Source organism: Bactrocera dorsalis, chromosome 2, assembly GCF_023373825.1.
Source record: "Bactrocera dorsalis isolate Fly_Bdor chromosome 2, ASM2337382v1, whole genome shotgun sequence".
NCBI classification, from domain to species: domain Eukaryota; kingdom Metazoa; phylum Arthropoda; class Insecta; order Diptera; family Tephritidae; genus Bactrocera; species Bactrocera dorsalis.
The window spans coordinates 19,407,069-19,421,310 of record NC_064304.1 but is presented as its reverse complement, the minus strand read 5'-3'; the positions used below and the strand labels follow the sequence as shown (position 1 = coordinate 19,421,310).

At 37.6% G+C, this 14,242-nt stretch overlaps 2 protein-coding genes across 3 annotated transcripts in view; both read right to left on the bottom strand.

Moving 5' to 3' along the window:
* The window catches only part of LOC105229900 (dnaJ homolog subfamily A member 4), a 131,550-nt gene that overhangs the window by 32,653 nt on the left and 84,655 nt on the right, over window positions 1–14,242 (bottom strand). The window lies entirely within an intron of this gene.
* The window catches only part of LOC105229909 (uncharacterized), a 133,768-nt gene continuing 120,951 nt past the window's right edge, over window positions 1,426–14,242 (bottom strand). For both annotated transcript variants that reach the window (XM_049448541.1, XM_049448542.1), the window contains exons 5-12: window positions 13,055–13,371; window positions 11,627–12,857; window positions 11,395–11,535; window positions 9,648–9,772; window positions 9,401–9,529; window positions 8,497–9,215; window positions 8,207–8,372; window positions 1,426–5,081 (exon numbers count right to left, since the gene is read on the bottom strand). In XM_049448541.1, the coding sequence (XP_049304498.1) occupies window positions 2,679–5,081; window positions 8,207–8,372; window positions 8,497–9,215; window positions 9,401–9,529; window positions 9,648–9,772; window positions 11,395–11,535; window positions 11,627–12,857; window positions 13,055–13,371 (5,231 nt within the window). In that variant the 3' untranslated portion in view covers window positions 1,426–2,678. The remainder of the gene's footprint in view (window positions 5,082–8,206; window positions 8,373–8,496; window positions 9,216–9,400; window positions 9,530–9,647; window positions 9,773–11,394; window positions 11,536–11,626; window positions 12,858–13,054; window positions 13,372–14,242) is intronic.

Here is a 14,242-nt window from a genome sequence, read left to right as displayed (position 1 = left end):
ATTAAAAACTCATAAGCCTGATTCATACACAAATACATATGTATGTATGTATATCCTGTGTAGAGAAGTTTGAGTGTCTTCTTGTTCAAGATTACTCGCGTAGTAAATAATATACACATTTTTTATTTTTTAATTTTATTTATTATTTGTTGTTGTAGTTTTTATTTATCATTAGTTTATCTTACATCTATATTTTTTGTTTATTTATTTACTTTACATGTACGTTAGCTAGCTTCTTCACATTAAGCTAATTTATAGTGTGTACGTGTGTGTGAGTGTGTTAATTAAGAATAACTACATACATAACTGTATGTTAAATATCATCTTTTGTAGTAATTATAGTAATAATATTTAAAATGTTTCACAGACACAAAATGATTAGGACATATTCGTCTTCGAGATTTCCTTCTCAATATATTTCACTCGCATATATTTACAAATACTTCGCAATAATTCACATACATGTATATGTATAATACTAAAATAACATTGAAAGCATTAAATACATACAATACATATGTACAATATATTATATATATGTATGTAGTTGCAGTAATTCTTGTTGCGTGGCTTTAAATAAAATACTCGCTAAACTTATATTTCATCACCGCTTCATCAACATATGGTACACATACAACACAACACATTAAAATGCACTTAGGACTAACAAGTACATACAGGTTTGTATGTACATTATGTATGCTTTGCTGTACTTAAGTTTACGCTATTAATGCATTACATAATTTATTTTCACATAGTTAATTGTAATTGACACAAAGATTCATAAGTCAGAATGATTTCATTTTACTCTATTTTTGCTGTTGTTTAACACAAATTAATTATCTAAGTTTGAAAAAATATTTTCTTTTACTTCAATGCGATTTTCATGAATTTCTAAAGGAAAATAGTGTGAAACTTCAAAAGAGGAATAACTGTTAGTTGTTTGTTTGTTTGTAATTGCATTTGCATACTGCTATTTATTTGTGTTTGTATGTACTTGAGTATTTTAAATATATTTTTTTATACATATATATATGTATGCATGTTTTAAGTATATTTACTTATAAAAGAATGTCTAAACCTAATTATTACAAGTCATTTTTTGCTTTGCTCTTAATCAATAATAATATTCACTGGAGTGCAAATATAAATTACAATCACAAAAATATTTATATTTAATTTATAAGTTGATTTCTGCTTATTTTGCTTGGTTTTTTGTTATGCTCATAGTAATTAATGAAGACATTATCGACGGACAAGTGCGTTTGCGTTTTTTCGCTAAAAGCAAGAGAGTGCATTGGGGCTGCCAACGGTCAGGTCAGTCTGCTTGAGTTGAGAGGGGAAAGCATTTTCATAATTTTTCAAACATATTTACATTTTTTAAACAAAATTTTAAAATAAAATTAGACTCTGCTTTGTAGGATTATTACATTTAAAATTTACAAAAAATCGTATAAGATTTCAGTTAAAAAGCGTTAGGAGAAATTTCATAGGTATAAAAAAGTCATGACTAAAGAAATTTGGAGAGAGTGTCGTTGCTCTCAGTTTGTACAGAGTAAATTTGCTATAGTGACGTCACTTTAGTTATTTCTTTATCATTAGTTTAATATTTCGAGATTTTTGAGATTATTGTGTTAATTATTAAAAATCGAAAACTTAAAAAAAATTATATTAAACATTTTTTTTTTAAATTTTTTCATATATGTTTTGAAAACTGAAAATAAAAGTTTTCTTATCTGCTTCTACGTTTCAATTGGATAAAAAATTATCGATAAACTTGAAAAAAATAAAATAAATTGGAATAGAATTCCGAAAGAGCGGTATTAAAGGAGAAAATAAAAAGATAAAATCAATTTTTCATATTGTTCCAATGTTAAAAACTATCGATAAAGTACTAAGAACTGATTTTCAAAATTATAATGAAATGCAAAAAAGTTAAATCGAAATTTTTAGAGTTTTCAAATGTTAAAAAATCGCTAAAGTACAAACAATTGTTATCATTAATTTTTATTTAGATGTTATCGATAATTTTATTTAAATGCTATCGATAATTTTCATTTAGAATTTTTAAATTAAATATTTAGTATAAAAACATTAAAATTTTAATGAAACTATATTTTTCCAAATTTTGTTATCGAAAACGATTTTTGAAATACTTGCGGTAATATTGAGACTCATGTGTTAATCGACTTAAGTTTTTTTTCTCCAATATTTAGATTTTATATTTGAAACTATGTTTTCATACTAAAGACTTTTATGAAAAAAGGAGTTAAAATTAAAGGATATCGATAAAACATTATGAAAAAATTATTCTTAAGAAAATCGTTAAAAATTGCTAAGTACTAAGTATATGTCTTTATTAGAACGGGTCAGAACGAAATCAAAGTTGCTCGCCTGACACAATTTTAAATCGATATTTTTTTAGAAAAATAATTTATCGATTACACTTTGTCATCACTTGTAAAATAAGCGAAAGTAAAGTAAGAAACAATAATATTTTATATGTACTGGAAGCAACTTACATTCGGTAAACAATGTGCTCAGTTTTTCTACAAACATACATACATTCATTGACCGTTAATCACTATTAAATACCGTTTAATTGCTTTGCGTAAAGCACTTTCGACCACCTTCCCACAGTACTCAAGCGCACATCTATTGCTTATAACTATTAACCCTTAACTAACTAGATTCTCCACATCGGACAACAATACCTCCAAGTCGGATGGCAGTTCGTGCTCCCCTTCCATACGCGCCTGACCAATGTGGCTGGACGCCGTCGCCACAGACGGCAACGGCGGCGGATGATAGCTATGTTGCAGCTGTGTTATAGAATTGGAACGCTTTTGTTGCTGTTGTTGCAAATGTTGTTCCGTAGGGGCGGTGGCATTAGAATTGGCAGTGATGGCTAGTGATGGTGCTGTGGTGGAATGTGCGTTGCTACGACTACGTCGATGCTCATGGCGTACCGGTGCATGGTGGCTACTGTGGCTGGGATGGCTTGCATGACTACCTTGACTGCTGTGACTGGACTGACTACCTGCGACGACTAGTTGATCTCCATCGGTTATCCGGTTGAAATTGCCCAGACCGCCATTGGTGTTGGCGGCGCTCGCATTTACGCTACTGCTGGCAGCGGCACTTAGACTGGCACGTGGTATGTTGCTGAAGCTGGTGCGCGCAGCTGGCAGCACCGCTGAGAAAGCATGACCAGCCGAGCTCTGGCTTGCGGACTTTGGTTGGTGTTGGTAGGCGGTACTGCTGGAGCTCCGTCGCAGCTGACGTTCCGTAGGCGCGGGCGTAACTATGGTGGCAGCAGCATTGCTGGCGTGTGTGGAAGTGGTTGTGTTGGTGGTTGCGGTGGCAATGGAGTTTTGCGGATCATTCGTGTAGATACTGGGCTGATACGTGGTGGCCGCGTTATTACTACGTAAATTCATATTGGAATTGCTGCGCCGCGCCGCAATAGGCGGATCCTTACCATTCTTGGCGGCGCTGTTGAGTTTAAGATTCAGACTGCTGCGTTTCTTTGATTTGGCTAGATGATTTTGATTTTGCGCCATTTGGCCAAGATTTTGTGTACTACCAAAGTTGCGGCCCAAATTGGCTGTATTCGCCACAGGCTGATGTGCGGTACTGCTTTCGCTCAGCTTGCGCGCATGGAGTGCATTTTGATTGGCGGTAAATGGATTATTGGCCGAAAAGGAATTGGAGCGACTGTAGTTGTGAGCGCGTTGCTTTTGCAGTGCACCACCGACGGCATGCGCATCGGACGTCAGCTTACCGCTATTTGAACTGGCAGTCTTACTGGAAACACTTGCGTTTGCCGAGTTCGCCGCGAGGCTGTTGCTCGCTGCCGCTTCATTGTTGGCGGTCATGGCGGCACGCATTTCGCCCGTCGCTGTGCTGCACAGCAGATTCTCGTAGAATGGATTCTCCATTTTGGAGGGCATGGTTTTCGGATTGAGCGTCTCATAGGTCGGTTCGTTTAAGGTTAGTATTTGATTGTCTTCGTTATTATTGCGGAGTAACAGCGCAATGCGTTTGCATTTAACCTCGTCATTGCCACCGCCGCCAGAGTTCTTGCTACCCTCGCTATTTTGATTGCTGCTCTTGCGTTTGCTCTCGGCGCCATTGGCCCCAGCGCCGTTCGTACGTGTCGTCCGCTTAAGTTTGTTCGCTGCACCGCCAATTACATGCGTCTTCACTTTGGCATTCTTGGAGAGTCGCAGCGCGAACTTAAATGGCGGCTTATATACCACTTGCAGTTTCACTTTGTCATTGACCAGATTCGTCACCGACTTGGACTTTTGCGGCGACTTTTGTACCAGACGTTCGGGGGTGGACTGCGATTTGCTCATCACTTTTCGTATTTTCGAAGAGTGTTCGATATGCGAAAGCGGTTGCACGACAATCGGCGACTCCAGCAGCCATTTCTGCACTTTGCCGAAGGTGTTGGTGTGCCCACTACCGCTAATGCTCGCCGCGTCTTGTCCACCGCGCGATGAATAATCGATGATTTCTTTATTGTGCTTCTTAAAGCGCTTACTCTTCACTTTCGCTTCGTTCTCCAACTTGGCGCTGCTGCCTGTGGCCGCAAGTGGCGTGTTTAATGCTCCCGCAACTGGTGTGGCCTTCAACGCAGCCGCACCGCCACCACTACCAACGCGATTTTTCTTGGTGCGCGTTGGCTTTACCAAAACTTCTCCACCAGCAGCGCCGGCAGCTGTTGCTGCTGCTGCTGTATTGCTTGGTTTTCCACTACGGTTATGCGCGTGCGTTGATTTCGCCGCTAACTCGGCTGCTTTGGAGGACGTCGCTTTGCCGCCGCTGCCGCTGCCTTTAGTTTTGCCAGCGCCTATATTGCCACTACTGCCGCTTCTGTGCGCGCTCTTACTTTTGTTGCTGCGCTCGCCGCGCACCTTTTTCTTGAACGGTACTTTTGTACGGACGGCCGTGTGCACGATGACGCCGTTGTTGTCGTCGGGTAGACGCACCGTTTCGGTGGTTGCGCTGTGTATGATGGTCACCGATTTTAGTTTCAGATTCGAGCGTTTCGCCAGCAGCTTCGTGCTGAGTATCTGTTTGGAGAGTGAATGAAAAAAATACCATAAATATGTTTATAGTTCGTTCTCTAGGTGGCTTCATGTAGTAAATATCTAGCTTACTTGATGATATCTTACAAGATTTGTACATATTATAATTTATTCTGTAGGACATGTTTATAGATTTCAAAATAATGAAGATAGTAAATGTATTGTTAACGGGTTGCATGGGTTTCCGGGTTTCAAAAAATTAAATTTTTTTTGCCTTATTAATATTTACAATACCTATAGGATATCGGAGACACAGCCTTGAGAACTTGTGCGCTCGAAGCAAGCTAGGCTAAATGCTTCGTTTTTATACGCTTTCTCTTCAAATTGTGTTTTTGAAATCGGTTAGCAAGATTACTCGTGAACTACTCAATCGATCTTCATGAAATTTTACACGGATCTTTGAGATAGAATTCTAAAAGACTTGCACGAAGGTTTTTATATTAAAAAATTTAATTTTTAATGTGAGAAAAACATTTTTGGAAAAAGGCTGTTATTTACCCGAGGAAGCCCTTGCAACTCCTTAAGGTCCATCTTATTATATTTTACCCGGTCTGGTCCATTGAAACTAAGCTGGCAAACTGTATACATATTATTAAAAAAAAATGTTTCTACATAGGGGTGGTGTATTTTAACGGAAACACAAATATTTGACTGGCACAAATCAATCAGAATAGGTTGTGACGTTAGCGAAAACTTTCTTCATACGACTCGTCCATCCGCCTCTATTAATGACGATAACATCGAAAAAGTGAAGAAGTGCTGGAAAATCACCATGTGGGCTTAAGTTCCAGAGGATCTTAATAACTGTTGGATCGACTCAACAAATTTTGATTAATGTTTTTGTCTCGTTCCTGATTCTTTTGCAAAAGTGACTTCGAGTAAAAGTCGCAAAAGAGAAGCTTGACAGCATAGTTCTCAGCTATGTTTACCAGACGTATCAGTACGAAATACGTCTTTAATTAATATTGACGTTTGAAATATTTCGATTTTGGAGACTTACTTTGAAAACTTGTGATTTTACTTTTTACTAAGACTCAATCTCTTGAAAAAAGTGATACTTTTTGAAACTGTCATCGAACTTTGATGGCTTAAGGCCTAACTATAATGTGAATAAGCTAGCTTAAGCCAGCGTAAGCAACTGTCCGAATATACACAAATTGTATGTTGCAACTATAATGTGCTTAACATCAAGTTTCGTTAAGTTTTGTCAAACGTCATTTGCTTAAGCAAAATGCGAAACTGATCGCATGTTTCGTACGGAATCAGCTGTTTTCTCTTTTTGTCAACAGATACATCGTTTTGAATTTGAAGATGGAGAACGACGAATGTTTTATACAAAATTTAATGGAAAATATTGAAAAAGGAAATGTTTTTACGACAAACAATATGCCTTTTCTTTCAATCGGGTGTATATAAAAAAATCTATATGATCAGTCCTCTTCATTTCTAGGAATCGTACAAAAAAACTATCCTACTTTCTCTTCCTGTTTATTTCCCTCACTGAACATGACCGAACTCTATTTTTTAATTTCACTAATTTCTGTCAATATGCGTATTCCTTCTAAAACATAAGTAAGCATTTTAATTGTTTTTAAATATTTTAATATTCTGTTCATTTTTGCAAAATGCAAACTAAACAAAACCAAAACACAAGTTGTTTTTGACACTTTCTTCTTATGCATTTAAGCACATTATAGTCATTCAAAAGTCTACTCTCCATTCGTTATGCATTTGACAGGCTTTTCGTTCATTTTTTGACAGTAACATACGGCAGCTTATGCATATTATAGTTAGGCCTTTAGGCTAAAGAGAGTTACCAACGGTCTTTCAGAAAACTATTATTTAAAAAAAGGCGGTGGTTTCCCTTTGTGAAGTCTTTTCTGAAGTTCATTGTTCTTAGAAAGTGGTACAAACAGAGTCAAAATATCGAAAAAGTGTGTTATTTTGGAACCCTCTCTTTTGAAAATCATTTCGCGGATCATTAAAACATTGCAAATCACCTTAGTAAAAACCTCACCTTAGTAAAAATTTTCTGCAAACAAACTTGTTGGAATCTTTGCATCTAATTTTGCATTAAACAAATCTACATGAGCGTTGAAATTAGCTAAGATCAGCAGAAAATATGTACATATGAAATGATTTATTTACTTTCTATTTCTACAAATGCTCAATATGTGGCAAAGCTTTTTCAGCCTCATAAAATGCACAGATACATTTTTTTGTTGATCTAGCGATACAGCCTTCGATTATATAAGTACAGGCACTTACTATTCTCTCGTAATTGCATGGCAATCTTCTCTTCATACTCATCATTAAGCATTTTTGTTGCAACCTTCATGATCTTTGAAGATTGAAAAACAAATAATATTAAAATATCATACAATTTAGTACAAATCAAATAACTAAAATTGAAAGAAAAATATTTATCGGAAATAATTCAAGAAAATATATAATAATTTTTTATGGATTAACATTATAAAATAATAAGAATATATCGTCACCTAAAATACAATATATACGTAACTCATAAGTTTAAAGGCGAAGAAAAAACAATATAATAAAATCCACTAATAATGAAACTAAATTTGAGTTTTGGTTACAATAACCGTTTTATTGGTGACCATATACCAAATTAGAGTTTTCGAAGTTTATCTGACAACGATTTTAAATTTTTTTGAAGATACACTGTTTTGCATTTTAGGTGACGATTAGAATTTTGTTATTTGTGCAGAATTATAGTTTCATATTTCATGATTTTCGAAAATTGGCAACAATGCATGAACTTTGAAACCTTGAAGCAGGTAAAAGTGTAAGAGTATATTAAATACACAACGAATGCCCAAAATCAAGAGATATTTTTTGGGGATAAAAACTAGATTGACCGTTAGTTTAATTTTTAATTTAACTTCTTTGCAAAATACTCGTATTCCCCCTTAAGTCAGTTGAGAATTGCAATCTAACTGAAGCAATTAATGAAAATAAATATTTAAATACTTTCCGGTGCTTAGTACGAGGCACTTTCACATATTATAATCTTTACATGTGTGTTTTATGGTTTGTACTTAATTATGTCCTTTTATAAAATCTTGAATGAAGTCTGCTCAACTTACCAGCAACACGAATACGCCCAATGCCGCCAACACAACTGTGTACCAATTATGCTGTACCCATTTCTTAAATGTGGCAATGCTCTCCTCCGACAACAGCAATTTGCGTAGCGTAGCTAACGGTCCTGACGGATCAACTTCGCGACATTTTTGGAATACGTCACAATAGCTGGGAGAATAAAATATGAAATAAGAGTAACAAAAAACAAACGTTTAATACACTCCCATATACATATTGAAACAGCACTGAAGCACACGTGGCATGTGGCTTGTGGCATGTGCGCAACACTCACCCATTGTAATCGTTGCACGGCGTGCCCGGCTTCGCGTACATATCCGGCACATCAAACGGCGGCTCATTCCATTCAAACGAACTGCGACAGGCATTACCCTCTCCGGGCAATTTACAACATAATTCGCACGATTTAATTTTGTCATCAGTCGGTCCCGGTATGCATTGGCATGACTCGAGGCCGTAGGCCAAACAAATACTACCCGTACACTCACCCATGTAACACACGAATTCTTTGTTACATATCGTCTTATTCGGTTTGTTCACCGATGGCGGACATTCCGGTCCGAGACCGTTACAGAAGCTCGGATCGCGACAGCCGTTGTCATCGCGACACTTATCGCCGAATTTCAATTTACAATCACCCGTACAGCATGGTCCCTGCGATGGACTGCACATGGCACGCGGTGTCAAAGTGCATGGCTTTTCGTCGATGCGCGGATGACGTGACATCGGGAAACAACATGTATCCTTGCAGTCCTCCTCCCAACCGCAGTCACACTGTTCGTCACCCTCGACCACGCCATTGCCGCAAATGGACGCCTGCGGTTCGGTGAAACAGCCTTTGGCGCTACGTGCTTTCGCATTTAGTACGGGTTCGATGGATTTTAGTGAACATGGTGAGAATTTGTTGTTGTTCTTTTTATCACCGGACGTGGCGCGCGCAAACATTATGAAATTACCATCCTCACCGCCGGGTGTGCACTGTTCCGGATCGTGCTGGTCAACGGGCAAGTAGACAAAAGCATGAAAAGTGTGTCGGTCATAAGTAAAATTAGTTTGAGTGGGGGAAGCAAGAAATTATATGTTATGATGGTATATTTTTTGGGTTTGCGAATTTTGAATAAATTTTTATGAATACTTTAAAGATGTTTCTTAAATCTAATTCAAAGTACTGCGCTTACAGGTGATCCAAAATTATGTCCGATTTCATGTGCTAATGTCACATGCGACACAGCTGGAGGAACATGTTTACCATAATTTAGTAGCGTGACAATGCCTGTGTTCAGCGATTTCAAAGAACCACGATAGTGCTGCAAAATAAAACTAGTTTTAGCAACTTTTCATCCATAGTGCTCATAGTGAAATTTGAAATTTGCTTTTTTAAAATATAAAAAGTTTTAAATTTTATAAAATAATATTTTGACTTACGCCATTCTTCTCACACACGCCGCCGGCATTTTTGAGGTCACCAGTCCATGCCAAGCCCAGCGTTCCCATCTCAAAGTCTCGATATGTAAACATGTATGCCAGGCAAAAGGCGTCATAATCTTCCTCTAAATTAGTGAAAATAAAACAAATCGATAAAAAATTTAATGAGGTTAAGTTTACCTTGAATTTTCCATAAAAATATTTAATTTTGAAAAACTGAAAAATGATATGTGTTACCTTATGTAATGATAACCTTAACGAATAAGAAGACACGATTCTTTTATGAACTACATTAAAATTTAGCGTTTCTCAAATTGGTCCTAAAGATGTAAATAGTTTTGGCAAAAAAACAAAATACTTTTCAAACAAGTCAAGCGAACCCACAATACAATAGGAAATATAATAGGCAGTAATCAGGAAGTGATTAAGAGTTTACTATATATCCATTTGTAAATTTCAAAATATTAATTTGAAAATATTCTCCAAAAAATTTAAGTTAAACCGACTTATAGTTTCAGAAATAGTATTATCGTATTTGTAAGAATTAACTTGGTGTCTAGGTATTCAAACACTGCGCCGAAGAACTGATAAGGAACATGCAACAGCTTCTTCTATCGAACGTATTGTGTGAAAGATTAACGACAGCCGTCTACAAACTGACTGGACCTGGTCAATGTGGCTTTAGGCCTGGAAAATCAATAACCAACCAGATATTAACCATACGTCAAATCTTGGAAAAGTCCCGTGAAAAGAGGACCGATGCACAGTGAACGAGGACAAGACGAAATATCTTCTGTCATTATACAAACAGTCGTCGCACTCGCGACTTGGCTCCCACGTTCTTGTTGACAGTCATAACTTAGAAGTCGTAGTTAATTTCGTCTATCTTGAAACCAGTATTAACACCAACAACAACGTCAGCTTCGAAATCTTGCCAAAATGTACTACTTCGGATTGAGTAGTATAATTAAAAACTAAAGTCATCTTTCGACGAACAAAAACCAAGCTCTATAAGTCACTAATTATCCAGCTATATAGAACAGAGGCATGGACGATGACAACATCTGATGAAAAAGGTTCTGCGGAAGATTAATAGTTCTTTTTTGTGGGGAATGCGATGCAACGATGAGCTGTACGAATTATACGATAGCATTGACATAGTTCAGCGAATTAAGAGACAGCGGGTACACTGGATAGGTCATGTTTTCGGAATAGATGAAAACACTCCATCCCTAAAAGTATTCGACGCAGTATGCGACTGGAGAAGAAAAGGAAGAGAAAGAACTCCACTCGGTTGGAGAGATCAGGTGGAGAAAGACCTGACTGCACTTGGTATCTAGAATTGGCGCCAAATTGCGAAAAGAAGAAACTACTAGGGCGCTGTTGTTAACTCGGATCCGATTGTTAACCCGTGGATCCGCCTCTGCAAGCAAAATATACATGGAAATCCTCTGCAAATTTTTCGAAACTTTTCAATTTTGCCATATTTTGAAATAGAGTTTCTACCTTGAAAAAATTAACACCGAAAACATCACAAGCTTATCACACTTAGAAGTTCTTGAAGGCTTCCTGCTAGTATTTGAATATTCATTAAAGTTTCGTTTTCAAGAAATTTTCTAGTTCTAATCTCACAGTAATAATTCATATATGCAAGGTTAAAATTGGGACATAACAAAATTTTATTTTTTACATTATCTGAATATATTGGACCATAATAAACACTAATTTTCTATAAGTATAATATTACCTGAAAAGAGTTCCAGAAACTTTTCCACGCCGTAATTGCCCGGAAATCGATAATTCGGATCCCGCACCGCGTTCATATTATGCACCTTTATGCGCTTGATCATGAATGTTATATTATCTGGCTTGCCATCATTGTTGAAGTCTGTTTCAAAATTATTTAAAACAAAAAGAAGAAAATCAATTATTTATATTCGCACATGAAAACCCTCCCTTTGGCGCTCGCGCGAACTCACCCGTATTCTTGTAAATCGAATTGGCGCGCTGCACATGACGCGTGATCGCCTCAATGCTGGCCTCATCGGAACCCATCTTCTGAAAGAATGTGTGATCGGCCTGCAGATATAGCATGCACGTGATCTTGCGATCGTACATCGACTGTGCGCTATCCTTCGAATTTGTCTCGTACGCAGCATCACGGCCACGCCCACTTAGCAAATTCGTCATCAACATGCTATTGAAGTGTGGATTTTGTGGATTTGGCACTAGCATAATGTCCGGATTGTAATTATTCACGATGATGTTCGGCTTTTTGGTGGCGCCATTTTTTGTTATGATTTCGACGTGTGTCTTGTGACTGGGACGATCGTTGTTGTTGTTGGTGAACATAGTGGACCAATTCGTTTGAAAGAAATTGTTCGTGTCGAAGCGATTATTATTGTTGTTGTTGTCATTGTAGTTATAATTGACGCCATTATTGCTGTTTGCATTGTTGTTATTGTTGTTGCCACCGCCGTTGATGACAAAATCATAGGGATACGAACGATTATTGCTGTTGTTGCTGCTGCTATTATTATTGTTGTTGTTGTTTTTATTGCTGTAAGTGCTAACAATGATATTCTTGTGCTTGGCATAGGTTTTGCGTAAGCCATTGTTATTGTTATTATTATTATTATTATTGTTGTTGTAGTTAGTGTTGCTATTGCTATAACTACTGCCGGGATTGTAATTGTTCACAAGGATGTTGCGATTCTGCACACCACCACCATAGGTGGACGCGTTCGCTACAATGAGGGACGGAACATAAGTGTTGCCACTTCGCGTATTGCTGTTGCTGTTGTTATCACTATTATCACTGTTGGCACTGTTCACATTTCGCAGCAGGTCGCCGTACCTATCGGTTGTTTCCCTATCAACAGCAGCTGCATTACGCCATGTTGTTGTTGTCATGGTTGTCGTCGTCGTCGCCGATTGCTGATATCTAGTTCGTTGCTGTTCCCTATTATAGTTAAACTCATGCTTATTGTTATTGTTGTTAGTCACACTTTTCGTTGTAGTGATCTCTTCACGATCTCGAACTCGATCCCGATCTGCATCTCGTTCCCGTTCCCGGTTCTTCCCGCGTTCTTGTTCTCGAAAGCGACCACGACTGCCTCCACCTGCAAAAATGCTAAAGTCGTCGTTGTAGGGCACGTCCAAGTCCAATGGCAGGGGCGGATTTTGATGGTCATCGCTAGATGTAGCCAACTGCGTGCAGAGAAAAGATAAAATAACGGAAACGTATAAAATAAAATGTGTGCAATCGATGAATGTCAATAGCATGTGAGTTGGGTCGTCGTCAACAATGCCACGTCAATTATGCGCAATTATGCTACATTGTTCTTTGTGTTGTTGCTAAGTAAGTGGGTATTCGGGTAATTGGTTTTACTCTTTAAATTACATACCTCATCCGGCAGCCAACGCTTGTGACGCTCTAGCGACTTTGACGCTTCCGCTTCGGTGGTGACCGCTTTCCGTCGCTTCAGATCGTTCAGCAGCATGTCGCGTCGCAGTCGTTCGCTGGCGCAGTGCTCGGCTGCGGCCGACTTGCGCATTTGCACATCGCTGACTTTGTAAATGACACTGTGCACACCTGATGCGGGCAACTCGCTTGAATAGCGATGCGCTGGCTCCACATAGTAGTGTTCACCGACCGTTTCGATGGTGCCATCGAGCAGATTGTCGCTGGTGAGAATGGCATGTACATTCGAGTTCTCATCACCTGAAATGCAAACAACACACATACATATAAGTATTTGTTATAATTTAGATACTAGAAAGTGTATGGCTACTAATCATGTTAGGTTTTATGAAATAATTGCGCTGAGAGTGTTTTATAGGCATAAATAACTGAAGCTGTAGTAATAATTATATAGTTTTAACACTCCTGACCTCAGCTAAGTATTTGTCAGAGGTACGAATGTGATTATTATGCTGACATATGTGTTAACTAATATCTATAGTTAAGCTAAGTTTGAAAGATTATTTAAAAAAAGCATGTGAAGTAGTATTATTCAAAGTATTGCCCAACTGAAGCAATAACATTTTTCCATTTTTCTACTAATTTGTGGATTTAATCCCAAGAGAACAGCCTCGGATTGGTGGCTAGGAATGAAGTAACACAGGGATGGGCACATTTTTAGCCCGCAAAGTTAGCAAAGTGCGCACGGGGGCTAGATGAGGGGAATATCAGTTTACGGAGAGAAGGGCATAACAAGTTGAGAAAAATTGCGAAAAAAATGAATTACATTCCTCCGTAACTTGATGTTCATCGCAGAGTGGTTGCGGCAATACTGACATTGTACACAAATTTAAGGGTGGAAGTTTACTTCATATCGGAATTGTACAGTTGTGTGAACAAAAAGGGGTAAACATAATTTGCAGAGTTTAGAGTTTCGCATTAAAATTTGTTTTTATTTACCTTTGCATGGTGGGAAATTTTAATCACTGTTAGGAAAAAATATATATGTGATGTTATGTATCTAAAAACAATTTTATTTAATAAGAAAACAGCATATTTTAAAACTTCACAACACCTTATGGTTGTTTCTATTTTGTTCACACCACTGTACATGTGATAGATCAGTCAATGG